This window comes from Plutella xylostella, chromosome 6 (genome assembly GCF_932276165.1).
Source record: "Plutella xylostella chromosome 6, ilPluXylo3.1, whole genome shotgun sequence".
In the NCBI taxonomy this organism is placed as follows: domain Eukaryota; kingdom Metazoa; phylum Arthropoda; class Insecta; order Lepidoptera; family Plutellidae; genus Plutella; species Plutella xylostella.
In genome coordinates this window covers 11766159-11789774 of record NC_063986.1, presented here as the reverse complement: position 1 = coordinate 11789774, position 23616 = coordinate 11766159, and the positions used below count along the sequence as shown (strand labels likewise).

The 23616-nt window shown below is 40.3% G+C and overlaps 1 protein-coding gene across 2 annotated transcripts; it reads right to left on the bottom strand.

The window, feature by feature from the left end:
• Positions 1-3692: 3692 nt before the first annotated feature.
• LOC105383147 (peptidyl-prolyl cis-trans isomerase G) lies at positions 3693-20265 on the bottom strand. Of its 2 annotated transcripts, none has more exons than XM_048621701.1 (22): positions 19907-20265; positions 19687-19792; positions 19285-19372; positions 18605-18634; positions 17915-18048; positions 12964-13075; positions 12511-12681; positions 11997-12069; positions 11495-11596; positions 11103-11166; positions 10681-10749; positions 10476-10541; positions 10004-10112; positions 9365-9453; positions 8876-9014; positions 7686-8039; positions 7405-7482; positions 6824-6920; positions 6200-6290; positions 4820-4916; positions 4260-4363; positions 3693-3938 (listed from the first exon to the last, which is right to left on the bottom strand). In XM_048621701.1, the coding sequence occupies exons 1-21, from the start codon at positions 20099-20101 to the stop codon at positions 4261-4263; spliced, it is 2367 nt and encodes a 788-aa protein (XP_048477658.1). In that variant the 5' UTR covers positions 20102-20265; the 3' UTR covers positions 3693-3938; position 4260. The 2 variants fall into 2 exon arrangements, with proteins under 2 accessions (XP_048477658.1, XP_048477659.1); XM_048621702.1 differs by having other exon boundaries at positions 7686-8036.
• Between the last annotated feature and the right edge of the window lie 3351 nt (positions 20266-23616).

Here is a 23616-nt window from a genome sequence, read left to right as displayed (position 1 = left end):
GCCCCCGCCCCGCGCGCTCCCCCTGCGGGCCCCCCGCGCCCCGCGCCCCCTCCGCTCATTCAGCGCTGTTGTCGTAGCAATCGATAATCGCATTACGCTTCCGGTTGCAGCACGCGTCCTTCAGTAAAAAGTTGAGATGTTACGTGTTCTTGATTTATCTCGTGCGTGAATGCGCTGGCCCAAGGGCGGGAACGCTCCTGCCTGTCTAAAGTAATCTAAACTAACTTCCTTCAGTGTGCACCTATTGAATGTGTACTCTTATGCAAATATTTATGATGCTCTACATCTACTCTTTTTTTACATTTTCACAACGAACTTCGTGTTCATTGAAGGTTCCTGAAACCTTTAGTAGGCGGTAACAAAGTATTTTTTATCGCACTTTTTTTCATAGACCTACTACGATATTTATAAATAAGTACTTTATTTGAAATATGTACAAGCAGCCGTTTAAAGATTGATTTATTGTGTATACAATTATTTTTCATACGCTTTACTCTGATGTTAAAGATCTTTACAAGTACAAACAAGTTTTTTTTTACATAAAAAATATAAAAATGCACAAAATCACAAGTGGCTATTTATAGGGACATTTACCCTAAATTTGCGTACCTACCTTTTATCTTTCTAAAAATCATAAAATCGGATATTTAAGGGCTTGATTGAAGATATAAGTTACCAAAATATTATAACATAAGTGAATAATTTCACTTATTTTATAATACTACATACTTACTAAACCTATGATACCTATCTACTTATGTATAAGAGGAGAAGTCACGTGGTCCTTATTAACAAAATAATCCTAAACAGCTTACCATGTTTATGAAAATAACATCGTCTGTTATTATTGAATGTAGGCACACACAGATACCTAGGTATAATCTGAGACCTAGATCGGGCGGCGGCGCGCGGGCGGGGCGGGCGGCGGGGGGAGGTATGACGTACCTAGTAGGTACGCGGTTGAGGTAGGTCGGGGAAGCGACTTGCAGTGGCTTTCAGTGTTGCGCTATCTACGTAATATCTTATCTGATGCATTATGGATGGTTTTGTGCACCAGTGTTTTTCTTGTAACTAAAACAGATGAGTTGCTACTCTTGGTGAGCATTAAAATGTATGAATATAATACCTAGTCATCAGATAAAAATCGTCAACTTTTGAAATAGCCCTCCTAAAAAAACACATTTTCCATAGAAACTTAGTTGGTTACGTGACTGTTTACTATGGAGAATGGATATAGGTACAAATATATATTTTTGGAGAATTTTGCAATTCTGATTTCAGATTCGGGCTTAGATATAACATGCTGCACATGCTGGTTTCGGCTTAGTATACCCTTTTTGCAACACCGTGTATATGACGAAACAATATGTTTCAGAGCGCTGCGCTGCTGCGCGAGCCACGACTCAACTCAATCTCGTGCGATCGTTTTTCTTCAATAAGTACATAGAGCACTTAACCCTACAGTACCCACCAGATGCTCACCCAATACAGACTCCGAACAGCCTCCTATTTCTTTTCGTCATCAGTACCTACCTATTTTAATTTAGTTTTCAGGGCGAAAGTATCAAATTTCCTTATTGTACAATGTACAGTATTCACTCGTTACGTGAGCTCGACTCTAAAGGTCTGTATGGCTATCTCAGTTTGAAATCTTCTCTACATAATAATTTCCGCACATTAAAGAATTTTAAATTTTTTATATCGACACTAGAGATTGTGTTCGTGTTATTTCCGCTTAAGTACCTAGTTATTTACCAATAAAAGTCTCCTATCTAAACTCCATGAAAATGTAATCGTAGCCATTCGTAGCGTAGGCCTTTCGTAGCGTCCCGTCCGCCTGCTATCTTGGGGTTACTCTATACTCTATAGTCATGGTAATGTAGCGCTTAAGATAGATTCGCTTTTCCGAATTTTCGGAGCGCTGCGTACCAAGGCTCTATGCGTAAAAATATTTGATCGTTCGTTCGACGATTTAGAGAGAAGGACCAACGCTAGACAGGAAGACGATGGTTGGGTGAGCAATGTTGTGGCGCTCCTTGGTAGAGGCTGTAGTAGTATAGATAGACGATTGTTGGCTTTCTGATGAATACCTAAGTGCGAGATATTAACCTGCCGTAGATATTGTGTCTACTGTTTGTATGTGCAGTAAAGGGAATATTTGCATTCTATTATTCAAAACTTGACGAGAATAGAACTGTCATTGCCATAGGTCAGTTCCGTTTATAATTTTCAGAGACATCAGTTATTACAATAATATACAGGATGTTCGCCACATGAACACTATTTGTTTTTCTAAAGATAACTCTTCTAACCTTCGTGTCCATGCAGCCAGTCGCAGACTGCTTGAAGCGCGGCTCCTCTTTGTTGATGGCACAGTCCATCTATGTGACTTCCACCTTTCCACCCTAGACAGTTCATACAACTTCAGAAGACATGAAGCCCACGTTGGGCGCCATGAACCGAGGTTTGCTCTTCACGAGTGACTATTCACCAGTGTGTGCAAGTTACGCTACCGAACATAATAATACCTGTAGGTAAGAACCTACTATGTATATGTGTATGTATAACTTACCTAGTTGTACATAGTACCTAGTTAGATACATTCACATTATGCTCACGACTGCATTTATACGTAGTCACTTGATAAGTCGCAAGCCGTTTCGTTTTATGTTTTTAAACATTTCCAAAAAAAGGTTTTCTCGATGTTTCCTTCACTTTTAGGGCAGGTCCTATAATTTCATATTGAAAAGTATTCACTCGGCCATTCGATTGAAAGTACGAGCTCTTATCTATGACACCATCACAGCTCTGCTAGTTTATACATAGAAAAGATGCTCGACGAATTTCTTAAATTTCTTTCGCCATTTCTTATCAGTGACCAAGCTTTTGTGAAATTGTGGTGTGAAAGACTTATAATCTTGACATAAATTATATTTTATTCTTGTATTTAAATGAAAAGTTTATAATACAGCAAACACGGCTTTTTGTCGGGTACATTGACTTGACTTCAAGTTGGTAACCGTTTCACCGTATCCATAAGTGGTTGAAGTACGTGTATTGAAACACGAGCTAATAAGGACAGTGGGGTTTCAGGTTTCAGAACAAAAGGCCGAAACCACAAAGACCTTCCCACAAGTTTCAACTTTGTCATTCGATACTAATAATAATAACTGACCTATCACAACTAGCACTATAATAATGTCGCTTGTTGACTTGATAGTTTCAGGGAAATAAGCACATTTTCGATACAATTAATACTGTACATAACAATATCAAATTTCAAGCCAGTGCTGAAATTATGCTTATTTGCGTTTTCTTCTTGCGTATGATGTTGTTTCAGAAATAACGCGGATAATACCGATTTACACATTTTCACATCGGTATTAACATAGCATAGGTTCAGATTATTTTGTCCGACACAATTGAGTGAGGGTAAACCTGAGTCCGCGTTGTTCGACACCGTTCGACACCCATATCACAGGTTCTGCCTAGTTTGGTGTCACATGGTCGTGTGTGAGATGTCTCCAAATACTTACCTATTTATTTATTATGTATCTTCACATTAATATTATGGCATTGCCATTGCCATTGATAGGTATATAGGTAGTATACTTTTAGCTTAAAAATAATATTTATTACGAATTGTGTAATATTAAGGTAGGTATTTAGGGTAAGTAAATGAAATCATGAAATAATTTTCTAATTACCTTTATTATCAAGTAAAATATAGACTACTTATTTGAAACAAGTAAGGACCTTAGTTTTGTAATAAAAACAAAAAGAAAAACATATTTAACTAACATTCAGATACAATCGTCGGGAGTAGTCAATGTTATTTAAATAATAACTTAAACAAACTAAGCACTTACTTATGTCTATTGGAACTCATACATACCTCGGTGTAGTCAAATAAATCCGGAACGCTATGAGGGAAGTACCTGCAGATAGAAAAAGTACACTTTTTATTTTAAATATCGTAACCTGTGACTAAAGATTAGGTAAGGCGGACATAGAATGGCATGCGTGTTGGTTGAGTTATTAGAGCATCGGGGGCTCAACCTACCCACCCCTGAACGACCCCGGATTGTGGTAGGTACGTGTTATGCAATCGGTAGGTCTTTCCTAAGACAATCTCGTCGGGGTCACCACTATGGAGATGCGAAGGTGATAGGACATTACAAATGGAGGATCCTTCGGCCAGTCGAGGCTGAAGAAGGCGCAACGCACAATGGGGCCTCCACTCGGCGGTAAATACTCACTCTAGTCGCTGGAGTCGCGTCGCCTGCGGCGGCGGTCGCGGCTGCGGCTGCGGCGGCGCGGCGAGCGAGTGCTGGAGCGGCGGCGGCGCGGGCTGCGACGGCGGCTGGTGGGAGATAAGATCACGTTCAAGTTATTATACACTGTCTTTTATTTTATAATACGTTATCAGTGTAGATGTAGACATACATTGAGACTGAATTTCCTGGCCAGACAGAAAATCGTCAAAGCAGAGGTGGCAGTAGGCCGTATATATCTGGCATAATCAGTAGATGTTGGAGTAGACGAGTGGAGACCACGAACAAGCAAGCGTTCGGGCCGGCTGGACCGATAATCTTAGACAGAGAGAAAGACCTACGGAGACCTAGGTCCAGCAGTGAACGATTACGGCTCAAGATTACAACGATACAAGTCCTGAAGGTCTAGCACAGAGCACAAGACGCGCACGTCAAGACGTCACTAAAGTTTTCCGTCTCACTCGGTCGATGTGAGTGACCGCAACGGAAAAATTTGTCACGTGTTGCCTTCTCTAGGCCTTCTACAAGTGCTATGTTGTACTCACCGCGGGCTCTCACTGCGTTTCCTTCTCTCGGGCGAGCGGCGGCGACGCTCCGGGTCTGGTGACTTAGATACTGACCGCTTCTTCTTGTCGTCTGCACCTACACAAATATTCACATTATGACAACGTTTTCGAGGGCCACTTGCTCCAACATATTAAATCTAGATTTAGTGTTAAATCTCGACGTAGTGTCAAATTATATATGGATTGACGTTTCTTAAATCGAGATTTGACACTAAATCTAGATTGAAATGTTTGTGCAAGTGGCCCTTAGAGTTTAAAATAGGCAATTCTCGTATAAGGTACGCAGTTCATGTCACTTCCATTTTACCAGGATTATTATTCCATTTGAAAATAGGCGAAAATACCTATAAAATTTATTTATTTATATAATTTTTGATCATGTGTTTTTGTACAAATAAAGAATATCTATCTATCTATCTAATTACCACACTACTCAAGAGCAATGTAAATGTTCCAGTGACATAATGGAAAGTCAATGGCAGGTGGAACTTTTTCATTGTTTACCAAGTGTATAATAAACACCTTTTGTCTTATTCTAGGTATTTGTTATGTCTATTTACTGCAAAATTTAAATAAAGGGTTTTTCAATAAGGGCGGGTAGATTTTGAAACGCAATTAAACAAGCTGCGTATGAGGTATCAACAATTTTTTTTATTTATTTAAAAGGCCCATATATGCCATTAAGTATGGAAGATGACATAATTCAAATGCCCGCCTCGGCTTCTCACAGTGGCACGGATCCGAGTGGTCCAATTTTCAATGACTTTTCCGCATAGATCGACTGCCTCGGGTTCTGCTGTACACTTTGACGGACCGCCGCGATGTTCTCGGCTGATCTTGTGTTTCTCGAACGTACAGGTGTGGGTTGATCGATTAACGAACCGGTTGTTTCAAATTTGGCCACCAAACGCTGAAGAGTCGACTGTGAAGGGCCACCACGTCTACCGTAAAATGGGCGCAATGCACGCAACGTTTGCACTAACACTTATTTTGATAATAAAGTTTTATCATTTGTACGCGCTGTTCAATCGTGTAACCTGCCATGGTGATTTGGCATAAGCAACTGAATAATAAGCAAAAGATTTGACAATTGTCACCAAAACAAAATGGCCGCCACGGGCCGCCAAAATCTACCCGCGCCAATTGAAAAACCCTTTAGTAATAGTTAGTTAGTTATGTTACCACGAACAGGCAAACGCAACGTGGGACGCCCTCCTGCCCACTGGACTGACGACCTTAGGCGGGTAGCCGGTAGTGGTTGGATGAGGAAGGCCGAGGACCGAGTGTTGTGGCGCTCCTTCGGAGAGGCCTATGTCCAGCAGAGGGTGTTTATTAGCTGATGATGATGATGAATGTTACCTTGCTGTTTGTTCTCGCGGTCCTTCTGGCGTGACTTGATGAGGCGCACGATCTCCATCAGCTCCTTGCGCGCCTCGTTGCGCTCCTCCTCCTGGGGACGGGTGAGGGAGGTCAGTTTCCACGTTTGGAAATGCGCTGGTGTTAGATTCCATAAGGATGGCGTGACCCCTATGTCCTATGCCTATAGCTCCCGAAAGTCAGTATGAAAGTTTACGATTTATACATAGACTAAAACATGTATACGAGCGTTTCGCATCTAATGCTATGGTGGTGAAAGGAAAATACGGTTGATAAGCTACAGCTTGCAATTAGCTACAGCTTGAGTTACTTTAATAAATGAAACACATTTTCTAACGAAACATAGGTAGATAAAAGAGAGAATAAATATGCAGTAAATGAAGTTGATAAGTAGGTATATGAGTGGAGGCAGCCTCTAGGCAAACGTAGTGTGGGACGCCCTCCGGCTAGATGGGGTGACGACTTGCGAAAGGTGGCTGGTTATGATTGGATTGAAAGCTAAAGATCGCATCCAGTGGCGTGCTTTGGGAGAGGCCTACGTCCAGCAGTGGACTGTGATGTGAGACAGTGCTGGCTGATGATGGATGATGGAAGTATATGAATTACCTCTTTCTTAGGATCTTTGTTATCGGCTGCGGCGGGTTTCTCTGGACTCTTGTCGCGGCCCTCAGAGGTCTTGCGGGCGCGACCACGCGATCTAGACCTAGTGAATGAATATAATATTATACAGGGTGTTACAATAGTGGTAAATGGTAAGACGAAGACTCGTGAGCAACAAGACATAGATAGTGGAAAGATAATAAGTGTATTAATAAAGAGTGGTCTACAAGTCTAAATGCAAGTAGCAGGAAGTCTTTAGAAAATAATTATGATGAAAGCCAAACGGAAAATAATTAAGTATAATGGATTCACAAAATTACGTGTTGACAGCAAATTGAACCTTCTTTTTCGGGATCGGCGCCTTGCGGCTACGGCACAAAGTAAAATATGAGGTAATTATTCTATTCTATTCTATTATGTGGGCACTTAACTATATAGCAGCCGATATGCCTCTGGTATCTAGTCCATGAATCAACAATAGGTATGTGAAATAAATAAATAAATAAATAAATGAAATCATATTAGGTACTATTTGTATTAGGATATTAAACGAATATCAATATTATAAAAAATATGAATTTACAAACCTTTCCTTAGAGCGCGAGCGGGAGTGGTTTCGCTTCCTGTCTTCAGAACCTGAAGTGTCCTTTCTAGACCTTTCCCTTCTGAAATAATGCAAAAATATCATTAACAGGCCTGAAACCCCTTGGATTTAGAACCTATACCCTAGCTGGATATATGCCTTCTATAGCGTGACATCTGACCTCACCCTTATTCGTCCATACATTTAATATTGGCATATTGCACTATCATCATCAAACAGCCATTAGTCCACTGGTGGACCACAATTATAACAACAAACACTCACCTATCCTTCGAAACAGATCGCGACCTCTTCCTCCTTCTATCTCCCGAGTCATCTCTATCTCTGTTCCTTTCACTCCGTCCTCTCTCCTTATTGGCTGTTTCCCTGCTCTTCTCCCGCCTATCTCTATCATCTTCCCTCCTATTGGTTGGCTCTCCGCTCTGGCCCCGCCTATCTCTATCTTCATCTCTCCTATTGGCTGGTTCCCGGCTCTTGTCTCTTCTATCTCTGTCTTCGTCCCTCTTGGAGGAAGAGTCTCGTTCGCGTCGCTTGTCGTCTCGCTCGCTCTTGTGTCTGCGGTCTCTGTCTGGCTGACGGCTGAGGTTCGCGCGCAAGTCTGGACGGTCGTCTTTTCTGCTGATAAGGATTATGTTATGATTATAGTAATAATTTAACTGGATCTGACTCTATGGTCTAGAGAATAGAAGTGACAGTTGGGAAATCGTAGTTCCAAGTTTATATTGTATTATGTCTGAAAAATGAAATGATCTGTCTGATGGGTATGTAAAGATGTCGGTTCTGTACCTAGCTCTCTCCAATCCTAAACATATAATCCAATGGGTCTTGTTCTATCAATATAACAATGAGTTATGATAGTGATATCAAACAGAGAGTGCTTCCGTGTACACACACCTTGCACGACCCTAGGACCTAAGTAATAGAGGTTATTGTTATTACCTGGCATCCCTCTCCTCCCTGGGCTTGTCTCTATTGATGGTGCTACGCAGGAGTGTGAATGGATCTCTCTCTCTAGTGCCTACACCTATCTAGCAGTGGTTATGTAATGATTATTAATACCTCTCATCCCACTCCTCCCTAGGCTTGTCTCTATGGAAGGTGCTGCGCAGGAGTGTGAAGGGATCTCTCTCTCTCTCTCACTGCCTCCTTGTCTCGACCCTAGGAGATAGAGGTTATAATTACCTGGCATCCCTCTCCTCCCTAGGCTTGTCTCTGTGGAAGGTGCTGCGCAGGAGTGTGAAGGGGTCGTACTCTCCGGTGGCCGGCTCCTTCTCTCACTAGACAACCCTATGACCTAGGTGATAGAGATTATTGTTACCTGGCATCCCGCTCCTCCCTAGGCTTATCTCTATGGAAGGTGCTGCGCAGGAGTGTGAAGGGGTCGTACTCTCCGGTGGCCGGCTCCTTGTCTCACTAGACGACCCTATGACCTAGGTGATAGAGGTTGTTATTACCTGGCATCCCGCTCCTCCCTAGGCTTGTCTCTATGGAAGGTGCTGCGCAGGAGTGTGAAGGGGTCGTACTCTCCGGCCGCCGGCTCCTTGTCCCGCGGCTCTCTATCGCGGGGGGTGTCGTCTCGGGACGAGCCTAGCCCTGAAGGTGGAATAAACGTTATTGGACTGTATAGTTAAATGGGGCTGCACGGCACGATTATCGATGGATATAAACGTCACTTCACCGCGATTCGTGATAAAAAAGTAGTTTGGTAGAAAGTGCATGAAACAGGTTTATCTGCGTCGATAAGATACCGTGCCACCCGGTCAGGTTACCATTGAATCTATCTGTATAATATTTGATAATTCTTATAAAAGTGAAAGTTTGTAAGTATGGATGGTTGGTTTTATTCTATCACAGGAAAACCACTGGACTGATTTTTATAAAATATTACATTTAGTAAGCTGTCACCCTGAATTACTAATAAGCTACAGAAACAGTTGTATTACCTCTAGCATTAGGTCCATTGTCGTGTGAGACCTGCACCGGCAGCGCCACAGCCGAGGCGATGCGCGGCGCGCGGTGACGAGTGTCGCGGCTGTCAAGTGAAGAGAATATGTGAGTGAGTTTACTGGTGAGGATAGACGACCTTAAACAGTAGTTAAAGCTAGTGGCTGGATGAGTTGGAGACAGACTGATGTGGCGCTGCTTAGAAGAGGCATATCCGGCAGTGGAAGATTACGGGATACTGCTATGGGACCCGTACCCACCAACGAATTTGAGACTAGCTAATTTGACACTATGGGAATAGTGACCAATTAGTCATGAAAACAGCTTTCTAATGAACTAAATGTACTTGCGCCACAACTACCTCACAATCATTATAGACTCACTCACTTCCATCCAAAGGTTGTCTGGTAGAGATTGCTATAAGCAATAAAGCCGCCTCTTTGTACTGATTTTTTTAAGTTTTGTTTTGTTTTTTTTTTGCAACTTTTGTTCTTGGTGCAAATAAAGTGTATTGTATTGTATTGTAAATGTCTTGTCTTTACTGGTCGGTGGCCCCTCATCCTTTAACAGAGGAACGGTATATGTATATATTATAACTAGCATCTGGATATAGAGTAAAACATGTCTATCTCACTCACCCGGTGGGCAGGTCGTCATGCTTGGTGGGCACTCCGAGAGCCTGCGCCAGCAGGTCCGCGCGGCGCGTGTCGCGGCCGCGGGGGGCGGCGCGGGGAGGGGGGGCCTCCGCTGAGGACGGGGGAGTTGTTGAGGATATTATCATGGATATATCCTAACCAATTTCAAAAAACCCAGACGTTTGACACTAAAATTAGTATAACCTTTGAAAGACTGAAAGATTTTTTAATTCATCAGAAAAAAATATATTTTTACGATGAATAAATTATTTGACTTTGACTTCATGAAACATGGCTAAGAACACTCAGGGTAACATTACCTAGTCAGTGTTACATTACCTATGACCCTATAAAACAAAACGAAAATCGGCGCAGCACAGAAACGTTAAAATTATAACATCTTTATTTACGGTTCGGTAAATATAATTATATTCTCGTTATCAAATTCGATGATAATAAAAAATGTTAAACTTACGTTCTTGCTCCACATCTTCCTCGAAGTCCAATGCGTTGTAGTCCACCTTCTCATGCTGAGACCTCTCTGCGAAACCATCAAGTTATTTCGTACATGAATAGTGCCAAAAACAAATCCATTTTCATACAAATATTATTGAAGAAGTGGCATTTCACGAAGTATATTATATTTATTTGATATTCTGATTGTGTGCAACTGTACATACCTAATGTAGTATCACATTCCCCCTCCTCCTTCTCCTGCGGTCGGTCCGGGGTCCCACCTTGCTCCGAGCCTGGATCAATACAAAACCATAATCATTATTATAAACAAAATTTCAATCAACAATACTACTTATTTTATTCATCTTAAAATTTGTCAAACACATAGTTCGACAACGTTATATCTGCAATGGTTAAAATAAAGTGAACGTTTATGTATTTTACTGATAGCTATAATTTTAGATGTACTACGTCACTGTCAGGAATTACGAAGAATTTTTGCCCCGATAAACTTTTTTTTGTGGTGATGGCACTTGATTCTATAGCAGACTGAACATTGTCGGTCTCAATTAACACTAACGCTTTGCCTTAGGCCCGAGCACTGATAAAACTATACCCTGTTATAAGTACATAGTGAGCTACTCACGTGGTCTCCTCTCGACGCGGCTGCGAGGAGCGTCTTCATGACGCTCGAACTTTTCAGGCTCTCGCTGAAACGGAAATACTGTTTAATGATTCTATTACCTACACACATGTATCGTGAAAGGAGGAAGAGATAGTGACCACCCACACACATTTATGAACGAATCATAAGTGACCATTCAGAGCGTGTCCTTGAAGCAATAGACCAATAGCGGCTACGCAGCATAGAGAGCACCAATGGCGTCACACGATTAGATAAATTCCATACAGATTGACGGACCATTCCATGTCCCTTATAATAAGGTTCAATATCACTAGTGTACCTCCATGACGGTACTCTTGACAATGCGTCGCAGTCACGACTCTATAGCCCTCACAATAAGGTACGATTCATACCTCCATGTCGGTGTACTTGACGATGCGTCGCTGCGCCTGCCTCCAGTGCGGCGGGGTCACTGACCGAGAGCGCGAGCGCGAACGCGACGGCGTGCGGTAGCGCTGGAACATGATGAAAGATTTATGTTTAAATAAGTAAAATAGTTGTCGTTGTTTTGTGTGTAATGGTTTCTCATAGAGATATTTTCCAATCATCATTATCAGCACATGCTCGTCCACTGCTGGACGTTAGACGATTGATCTTTGCCTTCCTCATCGAAACATTATCGGATTACTTACTACTACGATTATGTGTTACAAGCGTCTGCTACAGTTTGTTAAACGATGATCTCTTAGAGACCAGCTACAAAATAAGTACTCTTCCTTCATAAGTGGTTCTAAACTGAATTCGGAAATGAAACTCCTGGTTGGAGTTCAAGATGATAATGGTACATTCCAGATTCCTCTTTATAACTGTTTTATTTTTAAAAGAGTGTACCTATTTGAATGTATGTATACTCACGAAGACGCCTCGTCCCTTGATGATCCTTCCACTGCGAGTGTACACGTTGCGTTCTCGCTCGTTGTACCGCATCCTGTAAATGTACGTCATCATTGATTAAGAGACATTTAACAATATTAACATAGAAGAGAAGCATTCCAAGAATATTTCTATAAAAGAGAAGAATTACATGTATTTGTAGACCAACTGAAGATGAACTATGATGAAATTATGAGTAACTGATTATAAGAAAAAACCCATAGACATTTTGAAAACCATGCACTTACTTAAGGAACTCATAAAAACTGGAAATAAAATATGTTTTTAAAACTTGATGACAAATACTGTAACTTACGTTGTTTTATTAAAGACACTGATAGGTAAATTTACTCTGTAAAAATCATAAAATTAATGAATGCAACAATATATAAAACTAATGCTACTCATATTAGCCACTATTTTCACATGGTTTCTTAACCCGCATCACGTCACCAAACCAAACCCACCACCTCATCCCACTCCAATACAACATTACCTCTCCCGATCCCGCCTCGGCGCGCGATCCCCGTCCTTGTTCCCCCTCATTAAGAACCTATTCGTTGGCACTTCAGGTATCTCGCCCGGGTCTATCCTGGTGGTGGAGAGCAGCGGGTGCGCCGGCCCGGAGTCCACCTCGCCTTCTTCTTGCGAGGATTGGGAGTCGCGCCTGGAATGGGAGTTAAAAGTTACAGAAAATTAGGTATTTCGGGAAAAATACCAGAGATGAGACACATGATATAAAATACACTTTATTCGGGTTACCATTTTAATAAGAGCCTTTTTTGCCGATGACAGACACTAGAGCTGAATTAATGGGCTTAACGGGTGGACGCAAATGGATTAGCCAGTCAGAAAAGTGGTCAGTGAAAGAATCCCCAAAATCCTAATAGGAAGGAAACATTATTACAAGGAAGAATCTCGAAATCTAAAAGTAGTATGTAAAACTCACCTTTTCTTCTTCTTTTCCTTCTTATCTTTCTTCTTCTTTTTATCTTTCTTGTGTGACTTCTCCGACTCAGCGTCGCTCGCTTCTCTCTCCTCCTTCTGCTTGCGCTTCTTCACTGTAAGAGAGAGATAGATAGAGATAAATATAGTGTCGGTCGGCCATGTTGGAATATGATGCACACACATATTAATTAGGCTGTAATGGTAAACTGTGATTCTGCTCGACTGGACTAATACCCATATTCTTAATCGTTTCCTCGACTCTCACTCCACTCAGACTCAATCGAGGAGCCCTTGAGGGATACTCCAAAACTTCCTCGAAATCGGTATTCTTAATCATATATTTATTTATTCATTGGAACACAATACACAGAGTTAACAATACATGAACAATTATTAAATATAACACAAACACAGAAAACAGTTAACACTCCAAAAAATATGTGTCCACAGCATGCAAGTAGTAGTTAACTAGGTACATTTAATTATTATATTTAACATATTAGTTATATTAATTAATTTAACATCAGATTACATTTTTAAATATTAAAAAAGTAAAAATAATAATATATATAAGTAAGTAATAAAATTTGATTCAGATTATTATTAAAATTAAAATATGCCAGAAAATTTGAAATTCTTATTAGGGGTCGTCCATCTATCATCACCTCACCAAATATCACCAGGGGGGAGGGGGGGTCAAAAAATGAGAAAAACGACCTCATAATCACGTGAGGTGATATTTGGTGAGGTTTGGGACCAACCCCCCCTCCCCCCCCCCCCTGGATCACGTGTATTTTTCGGAAGTCTATGTAAAGGCAATTATTGACTAGAAAAAAAATAGGTCGTACTACAAATCGTTAAAATTTTTGCGCCGTCCAAAATATCGGTTCAGAAATACCTAATTTTTGACAAAAAATTAATACACGTGATGTCTAACGAGAACCCTCCCTCCCCCCTCGTGATGTTTCGTGAGGTTTTCAGTACCCCCTCCCCCCCCCTTTGAGCCTCACGTGATTAATGGACGGCCCCTTAATACTAACTATTTATTTGAGTTCTTTTATGGCGGTATAGACGAGACGACGGTAGGTGGGATAAGAGTTCCAAAATATGTCAATATCACAGTCAGTTGTGTGGATTTGATTGTAAAGGCGACACAATCGATGCACAGGGGAGTTATAACTAACATTGATGCGACAGGTTGATACGTAAAACAGTTTAAATCGACGACCAGACCTAGTTCTACAGTCTAAAGCAATCTGCGACAGCACAACCGTATCAATTTTATTATTTACAATCTTGTAAAGACAAAACATATCTAATAATCTTCTACGATTCTCAAGACTATCAACTTTAAAGAATGCCAATCTTGACTCATAGTTGTTCAGTTTATACTTATAACCAAATCTAAAACTAAGTATTCGTAGGAATCGTCGCTGCACTGACTCTAAGGTTTGAATATGTGTATCATAGAATGGAGACCAAATCACTGATGCATATTCCAGTATACTTCGTACCAAGCTATTATACAAAGCGATAACACTGTGTGGTTTTTTAAATTTTTTGGTAATCCTAAGCACAAAACCTAGCATACGATATGCTCTTTTAACCGTACCATCTACATGCTCAGTAAATGTCAGTTTGTCATCCAATACAACACCAAGATCGCGAATCCGGGATACCCTTTCCAGCATGTGATTATTTACTGTATATTGATATGTTACCTTATTGCGCTTGTTAGTAAAGGATATCACAAAGCACTTTTTTGCATTTAAGCTCATGCTGTTGGCATGGCACCAATCTTCTATAGTAACTAAGTCAGCTTGTAATTCATGACAATCTTGCTCACAGGTTACATCCTTATACAATTTGAGGTCATCAGCGTATAGCAAGAAATTACTTTTTAGATCGGCTGTAAGGTCGTTAATAAAAATTATGAACAGTAGTGGACCCAAATTAGAACCTTGAGGTACCCCAGACGTAACAGAAATTGGGTTAGATGTGAAACCCTTCAAAGCGACTAGTTGAGATCTTTTCGAGAGATATGAAATTAGCCAGCGCAGCAATGTGCCTCGTACTCCCATTTTAAAAGTTTTCAGGATAAGCAACTTATGATTTACCTTGTCGAATGCCTTTTTAAAATCTGTGTATATAGAGTCAACCTGTATTTTATTGTTTATTTTAGGACTTAAATATTCAGTAAATTCCATGAGATTAGACATAGTGGATTTGCCTCTTACAAACCCATGTTGCTGTCTAACAATATCCACTTTAACGTGATTGTAAATATGCTCAAAGATCAAGCTTTCAAATATTTTAGCAAAACAATTCAAGATACTAATAGGGCGATAATTAGAGCATTGGGATTTATCATCAGATTTATAGATTGGGACTATATAAGCATTTTTCCAGACCTGAGGAAACTTACCACTAGCCATAGATTTATTAAAAATTATGGTTAAAGGTAGGACAAGTTCATCACTACAAGATTTGATAAAAAGAGATGGAATACCATCAGGCCCAGCGCCCTTGGAGGGATCCAAGTCCTTTAGCATTTTTAAGACCTCATTTGACGTAATTACAATACTACTAATCAAATTAGAGGATGACCCATGGTCGGCGTTCTCATACTCAACCTGATGATGAAGATTATGATTTGTATCATCATAAACAGATTTAAAGTAATCAGAGAAGAGTTCGCAGGCTTCAGAATAAGAAGAAGCTGAGTTTCCGTCAAAAAACATGGGCAAAGGAACATCACTACTCGTCCTATTACCTTTAACATAGGTCCAAAAAAGCTTTGTAGCATCAGACATCAAAGAATCTTCTACTGAACCAATAAAATTTACGTAACATTCTTCAATCATGGTTTTACTACGAGTTCTTAATAAAGAGAAACTGTCGTAGTCTCTGGGGTTGCCAAACTTTTTAAACTTTTTGTGAGCCCTATTTTTTTCTTCGATACATTTTATAAGTGGCTCAGAGAACCATATTGGATACTTTTGACGTGATTTTTTCTTATACGGCGTGTTCTTTATGATAATTTCCATGAGTAGTTTATAAAATACACTAACGCATTCATCTATGTCAGGATGGGAAAGAAGTTCATACCAATTTATCTTATTAAGTTCACTTCTGCATGATTCAATATCTGTTTTTCTATAGTTTAACACTCTGCCTACGTTTTCTTTATGAACTCTAAACTTTAGCTCTATATTTACATGGAATGCCGGATGGTGTCGGTCCTGCTTACATAAAGAGTCATATTTGAGCATACTCCAGTGAGTTTGAGTCGAGGTGTGACGTCATAAATTCGAGGAATTTTAGTTGGGTAAGTTGGTAGTATCTGTCTATAATTCGATGTTCTGTGGTCCAGCTTTACTTAAATGTTAAAATTTATGTCAAATATACTCTGTATTATATGAAATAAAAAACATTTCGTTCGTTTACTTCTAATGTTTCATTAGGTTTCTTTAAAAATATTTCTGAGATTTACCTTTATCTACGTTTACTTTAAAGTTAATAATATTACTACTTAGGATTGTTAAAATATCTGGTCGAATTTAGGGATGAGGAGGGTATGGGGGGGGGGGAGAGAGGGGAGGTGGTTAACCCATTGGTACCTACCCCCCCCCCCCCCTGAAAATTCATATATACTTTTTTGTTTACCTACATAACCTAAAAATGTACCATGACAGTTATGGTACTTTTGTGGTGGGGAGGGTAGTACTACCCCTCTAACAAAGTATGTATGAAACGCTCTGCTCCGCTCCGCTTTGGTTTTTAACGAACATGTGCACCTAACCGCTCCTCCTCGCTTTGCTCGTCGTCGCACCTACCTCTAGGTTTCGATCCCAGGGATTTTTAAGTTATTTTCATAGTGTTTCAGTAGAATAGAGTCCAAAGTACCTAGTTGTATTATGTGTGGAATAAGAAGACCTCTGCTATTTTAATTAGGCAATATCGTGTTGACCATTGTGTCTTTTATGAAGTGGAATCGTTGTAGGAAGTCCACGTCATCGTAGCATTCCATTGGATTTGAAGCGTCCCGCCAATAACGTCGAGGATCGATCATTAATAAACTAATAAATCACATAATTAATAAACTCTTCAAATTCTTCCATTATTTTGAGAAAAACTTTCCTTTTTTTCCGGAGTAGGCGAGTAAAAAGATGGCCAAAACACCGATTATACAACTCGAGGAAGCCTCAAGGTTGGTCGGCAGGTACCTTGAAATATGACAGTTGAATACTCGACTCGAGTAAGAATTCGCTCGAGTCGAGGAGATAGTAATGAACTAAGCATACAAATTTCACCTCAAGTGCTCGAGTCGAGTGGAGGAAATCTCGAGGAAACGATTAAGAATATGGGTGTTAGGCAACTAAGGAGCGCCTAAACACTTCTCAATCTCTTCGTACCGTACCGCATTCTCTCGCCGGTTGCAAGTCACCGCCGTGCTAACACACTTAAGACATGTACTTACCAGCCTTAACCAGCTGTCCGCAGTTGGTAACGCCAGCGTCCTGCAGCGGGCGCCGCGCGGTCCCCGGCAGCGCCTCCAGCTGCCGCGCCAGCGCCGCGCCGGGGACCACCGCGCCGGACACAGTGACTAAGCCCGTGACTAGGTGTACAGAAAGAAAGCTGGAACCTTATAGACGCTAGCACGGTCGCTAAGCACAGCGAAAAATGGACATTGCCCTTTTTTGACTCTATCGCACGCGCCCAATAATAGTGCCCTATGATTGGTATTTAAAACAGCCAGGAATAGAGAGCGCTGCAAAGAGCTGACTGCCAACCTCCAATGATGGAGAGGCACTATAAGAAGAAGAAGATTGGTTGTAGATGCAAAGGTCAACGTTCGATTTTCTCTGTGCATACCGACCGGCCGGGAAGCACTTATAAGTTAGCAGCTTTATCTCAGTATCCTACCTAGAGAAGGGAACTTAGTTACTCACCAGCTTTAACCAGCTGCCCGCAGTTAGTAACAACAGCATCTTGCAGCGGGCGCGCCGTGCGGTCCACCGGCAGCGCCTCCAGCTGTCTCACCAGCGCCGCGCCCGACACCACCGCGCCGAACACCACGTGCACACTGCGCAATGGAGAAGAGAGTTGTAGGAGGGTTGTGGTTGGGGTTTGTGTAGCATTGTGAGTTAGCAGGGTTATACCATGTCCACACTGAGCAATGAAGAAGACTGTTGCAGTGGGGTTGTTGTGGGTGTTTGGGTAGCGTTGCGAGTTAGCAGGGTTATACCATGTCCACACTGAGCAATGGAGAAGAGTGTTGTAGTGGGGTTGTTGTTGGTGTGAGGGTAGCGTCTGGATTTAGCAGGGTTATACTTATACCACATGCACACTGGGAGATGGATAAGAGTGATGTAATAGGTTTGAGATTAGGATTTGTGTAGTGTTTTGATTGGACAGGGTTATACAATCAGTGGTCTTGTGCCCAAAGCCTGGATTTCAGATTTGTTTACTTTATATCTGTGTAGATATGTTAAAACGCAAGATAATGTAAATTTGTAGCATCAATATCATAAACAGAAAACATTGAGTTTTCTTTCAGCAACATCTATAAAATATGCAAGCAACAACATTTACAAGTCTAGACTACTATTAAAATAAGACAACATTAAAAAAATACTCACTTGTCGAGATGAGGTGCCGGCTGTGTTGTTCTACAACACACAGAACAGAACAAGAATGATAGCTGCCTGGCGCCATCTACACAGACAACCAGCACAATACACACGCCAAACTGCACCCTGTGGCCCAGGGAATACAGTCCAACTCCCCCCAACTAGTGAAGGAGATAGCACAGTTTCAGTATTATACAATTAGAGACATGTGGGATTGGATTGGGAACATAGAATGGGGTCATATAGCATTTTCAAACAGCATATTTTTTATGAACCTATTGAGTCTAACTGTTGGATAAAGTTCTCAAACAGCTCTTCATTTTCATCATCACATAGCCTCTGCTGGGGCATGGGTCGCCTACCAATGAAGGAAACAGCTCCATGAGCTTCTTTCTATTCAGCATTAGTGATGTTTTAGATGAGTATTATAGCTTATGTTATATTCCAGTGCAACATAGCATAAGTTGTATACCCATTAACATGGCACACTTATTATCAATTTTCATTTTCCCGGATCAACTCTGGACTAAAGGGACTCTGTATGACTGAATGTAACAAAGACCTATCTTTATTAATAGTATGCAAGTATTTTAGGCACATGTTGGAAATGATACTTCATGCTGAAAAAGATCCTGTAAATTAATGATTAATACCCATCTTACCAGAACTCTGTCTTCCAACTAACTTACATAAAGAACTGAGATCCATTGGTGTCTTTTCCTCTGTTTGCCATGGAGAGCAAGTATGGCTTATCATGTTTTAAATCAAATGATTCATCTGTAATAAAATAAAATAAATATTTTATAAAATGCATACAAATACAGTGAAACCAACAACAGCCCGTAGATGGTGATATGAGTAAAATAATTTATTGTCTTTTTACAATAACTTCATGATCAGATCTTGATTAAAAACCTTTCATTTCACTAAAAGAGATGTTTTCCTTTTTGACCTAAATAGACCTGAATTAGATATGCCTAAGATCAAAGATCCTGTTCAAGTGTGCCAGACGCAGGGTGTAATACCTCCACCAAGAATAGAATTGGGTATGATGTGTGTACTTGTTAAAAGCAATAGGGGGCTGGTTTTACCTTCAAAAGTCCCTCCGTAAATAGATTCCCCTCCTGTGCCATTAGCATTTGTGAAGTCACCCCCTTGTATCATGAAGTCCTTCACAACACGGTGGAACAGCATCCCCTGAAATACAAAGCAAACATTTTTTGAAGAGATATGAAGAGTCCTTATTTATAACAAACACCAAGGAATATAAAAGTAGGCCGGGAAAGAAAAAGTTATTGATCCAATCCCAACCTTATACGTCAGAGGTTTTCCGGTAGTTTTCCCCTCGCCCATCTCGCCGGTGCAGAGTGCCCGGAAGTTCTCCGCCGTCTTGGGCGCCACATCATTGTATAGTTCGAACACTATGCGGCCTGAGGGCAGGTCTCCGATGGAAATGTCCATGAAAACCCGCACCCGGGCTGGCTTCTCGTCACCGTCCACCGTCATTGTCAGTGTTTAGAAAGAGCTGGTTCGTGAAATGCACATTAAAATACTATAAGAGGCCGCAGTAAATGTTTTATAGGTTTAAAGTATCAACTTTGGCTATAATTTTAGATTTATTTAATAAATTTTATCAACAACAAAACGCCACCATGGAAGAATTTCGTTGAATTGAATGAATTAAAGAACGATTGAATTGAACGATTACATTGACAAACGAAACGAATGAATGAATGGGTGTATTGTAGTGATGTGTCGTCTGCGATTGTACTAATGGAAATCAAATCAAATATTTTTTATTGTGATCAAGTCATATAGACTCCATTCCAGCCTTTATTTTGATATTTCCGGCGTTCTCTTTTTCTCAAGGTCCTTTTTCATTTCATTTTTAAATATCATTAATTGTCTCCTTCTAAGATTAGTAGGGGTCAATTTATAAGGGAAGGGGATACATAAAAAAGATACCTATGAGCCGTTTTCCTAGACAGCTGTCAGTTGAGTTTTTGTGTAAGCCGATAGATGTCGTGACAACATAGTGTACAGTACTGTCAAATAATGCACATACAGAGCAAAGAGGTTTACGTATTAAAATCAGAATAACAACTCACTACTTTTTATAGTATCTAGTGTGTTCGTGCAATAGTAGAGTTTTGTGTAAGCCGAGAGACGTCGTGACAACATAGTGTACAGTACTGTCAAATAATGCACATAGAGCAAAGAGGTTGACGTATTAAACTCAGAATAAAAACTCACTACTTTTTAAAGTATCTCTATTTCGTCTAGTTTACAAGTTCATAACGTTTATTTTCGAAGCGTGGTTGCGTTAGGGAACGCATGAGGGCAGATATAGAATTTAGTCTGTTGCAATGACAGCGTTTTACCTACCAATAAAACGCTTATTAAATAACTTACCATATTCAAAGCCTTATAATATGAGAGTAGTGAACTTGACTTTTCGCGCGTGACACACAGCCGGTTTGGATGTGACGTTTACTATACCTGTCTCTTTCCCGCCCTTTTACCCCACCAGGCAGGTTACTTCTAGATTTCCTAAATGTGAGCTCGACATTGGGTCTCATATTATACATATATTGCTATAATATAATTATTATATACCAGGCAGAAGTTAAAGTTAAGGCTTTGAATATGGTAAGTTATTTAATAAGCGTTTTATTGGTAGGTAAAACGCTGTCATTAAACAACTGTACGCAATTCAAAGCCTTATAATATGAGACATGTCTGTTATCGCCTGGTGAAAGGGACGCCAATGTGATAGTAATGCATAAAATATTACAGCTTTAACTCTTATGTAATAGAGTTGTGAATGAAATAAAAGAATTAAAAAATGAAGCTGCAAATAACAATGCAAGTACCTCCCTAGTAGTAGGATATTGTAATTAGGTAAATAATTAGATAAGTACTTATGAGTACAAATGAATGTTACTTATTTATATTTGAAGTTATACCTAGTAAGTAAGCACTTATAAGGATAAGTAGTTAGAATTTGAATAAGAGATTCAAAAAAAAATAATTATTAAACATAATAATACTTTATTTTAATTTCTGCATACAAAAACAAAGCCCACTCTGGGTGTAGATAATATACTTGCAGTACAACATTATAATTTGTGTTCAAATGTAATGATAACAAAATAGCCAAGATAATTAATATTATATTACACAATTTTATTAGCAGTTAACCACAGCTGCTCATATTTACATTTTCATTTAGGTGATTAGGCTATTCACCCTAAGGTAATAATAGTACATAATTATCAAATCTCAAATTTTTTATGTGGTTTAGGTATTACTTTAGACAGGTAAGTATCAATTTAATTAACAATATAAGTACCTAAGTAATCAACTTAACTAGCAGATCAGGTACCTAATAAGTGAAATTAAGATAAAGATAATATCAGTAGGAAGATCAATACTTATGATATATAATCTAGTTTAGTTACACAATTTCAAACAATTGAGACAGTACTGGGTTTACTTTCTCTACAGCAACTGCTGGTGGGAGTATTTCCCTTCTGTAAAATTTAGCAAATGTGTTCTGAGACCTCCAGTTTCCTTTCTTTAACAAATCATCTAAATCCATATTAAGAACCCAGTTTTTGGATGCAACAGCAGGTCTTACACTTCCAGCTGACGCATTTATTCCTGATTCCTGAAGTAAGGACTTCACCCAATTAGCAATTACAGTGCGGGATGCTGGTTTAGGTTTTCCACATACCGTAAGGAAAAGGGCACTCTGTTTACAAACATCTCGCCTGGATTTGGATAGTTTTATTAGTGATTTTACCCAATAAACAGGATTTAAAGCTTGACAGTCAGGGTTATTGAGCAAACGCCAACCAGATTGACGGTATTCGGCACTGTCAGTTTTAGAGCCAAACAGCGGCCAGAAGCTAATATTTTCATTTGATACAGTAAAATTATCGGGGTGTATCGATAATAAAGTCAGATCGTGGATTCTACGGCCTGAGCAAAGCAGTAAAATACAAGCCGTTCGTCTAGAACATTCGTACAAGGAATGATCACCATCAAAGGTATTAGCTAACCAAGAAGATAAAGTATCCACATCCCATATAGGCGCTTTTTGAGCCTTGGGTTTGTTAATAGATATAGCTTTGAGGATCCTGGTAACCAATGGATGGGAAGAAAGATTATTTTTATTTGGGTCACATATCGTTGATACTACGGATTTATGAAGTAGGATTGTGCTGTACGCTAGGTTATATTTTTGATAAAGGTCAGACAAAAACCGTGCTAGATCAGAACCCGATGGACAATGTTTATCAATATTTTTCTCGCTGGACCAGGCACACCAGCGGCGCCATGCTGCCGCATATGACTTACGAGTGGAATCTCGCCAGCTCGATTGCAGTAAATGAAGTTGATCTTGGGACCAATCTGTTAGCATTGATTGCCAGCCCCACAAATCCAAATCTCCAATGTTAGCTCCAGAACCTTGGGAGGGGGACGGTTTGTCAAAACATCGATCAATACTTTGTTGAGGTTGTATACTGTGAAAGGAGCTGCTAGGGCTCGGTTCTTGAGGTCCGTTCTCCAGTAAGATTTCTCCCACCTGGGAGCTACTATCAAGAATCTGCCCTTGGAGACATTTAGATGTGCCAGGACCTTCGGCATTAGAAATGGGGGAGGGAAAACCCAAGCAAGGCTGTAATTCCATGGCCGGGAGAACGCGTCCACAAACACTGCTTGATCGTCTGTTTGGTCTAGGGTTACATATCTGGGGACAACATGTGCTCGCCTGGACGCGAAAAGATCTATTATGGGAAGCCCCCATCTCGCAAAAATTATCTTGGTAAAAACTGGGAGCAAGTGCCATTCTGGATAGTGGCAGTTCCGGGACAAATGATCGGCTTCCACATTGAACCTGCCTGGAAGGTGATGCAGAGACAAGTGAATCTTGTGCTCTTGCAGTATTTGATAAAGCTGGAAAGTCACTGCCATTAATTGACTTGACCTGGTCCCGCCCTGATTGCGAAGGTACG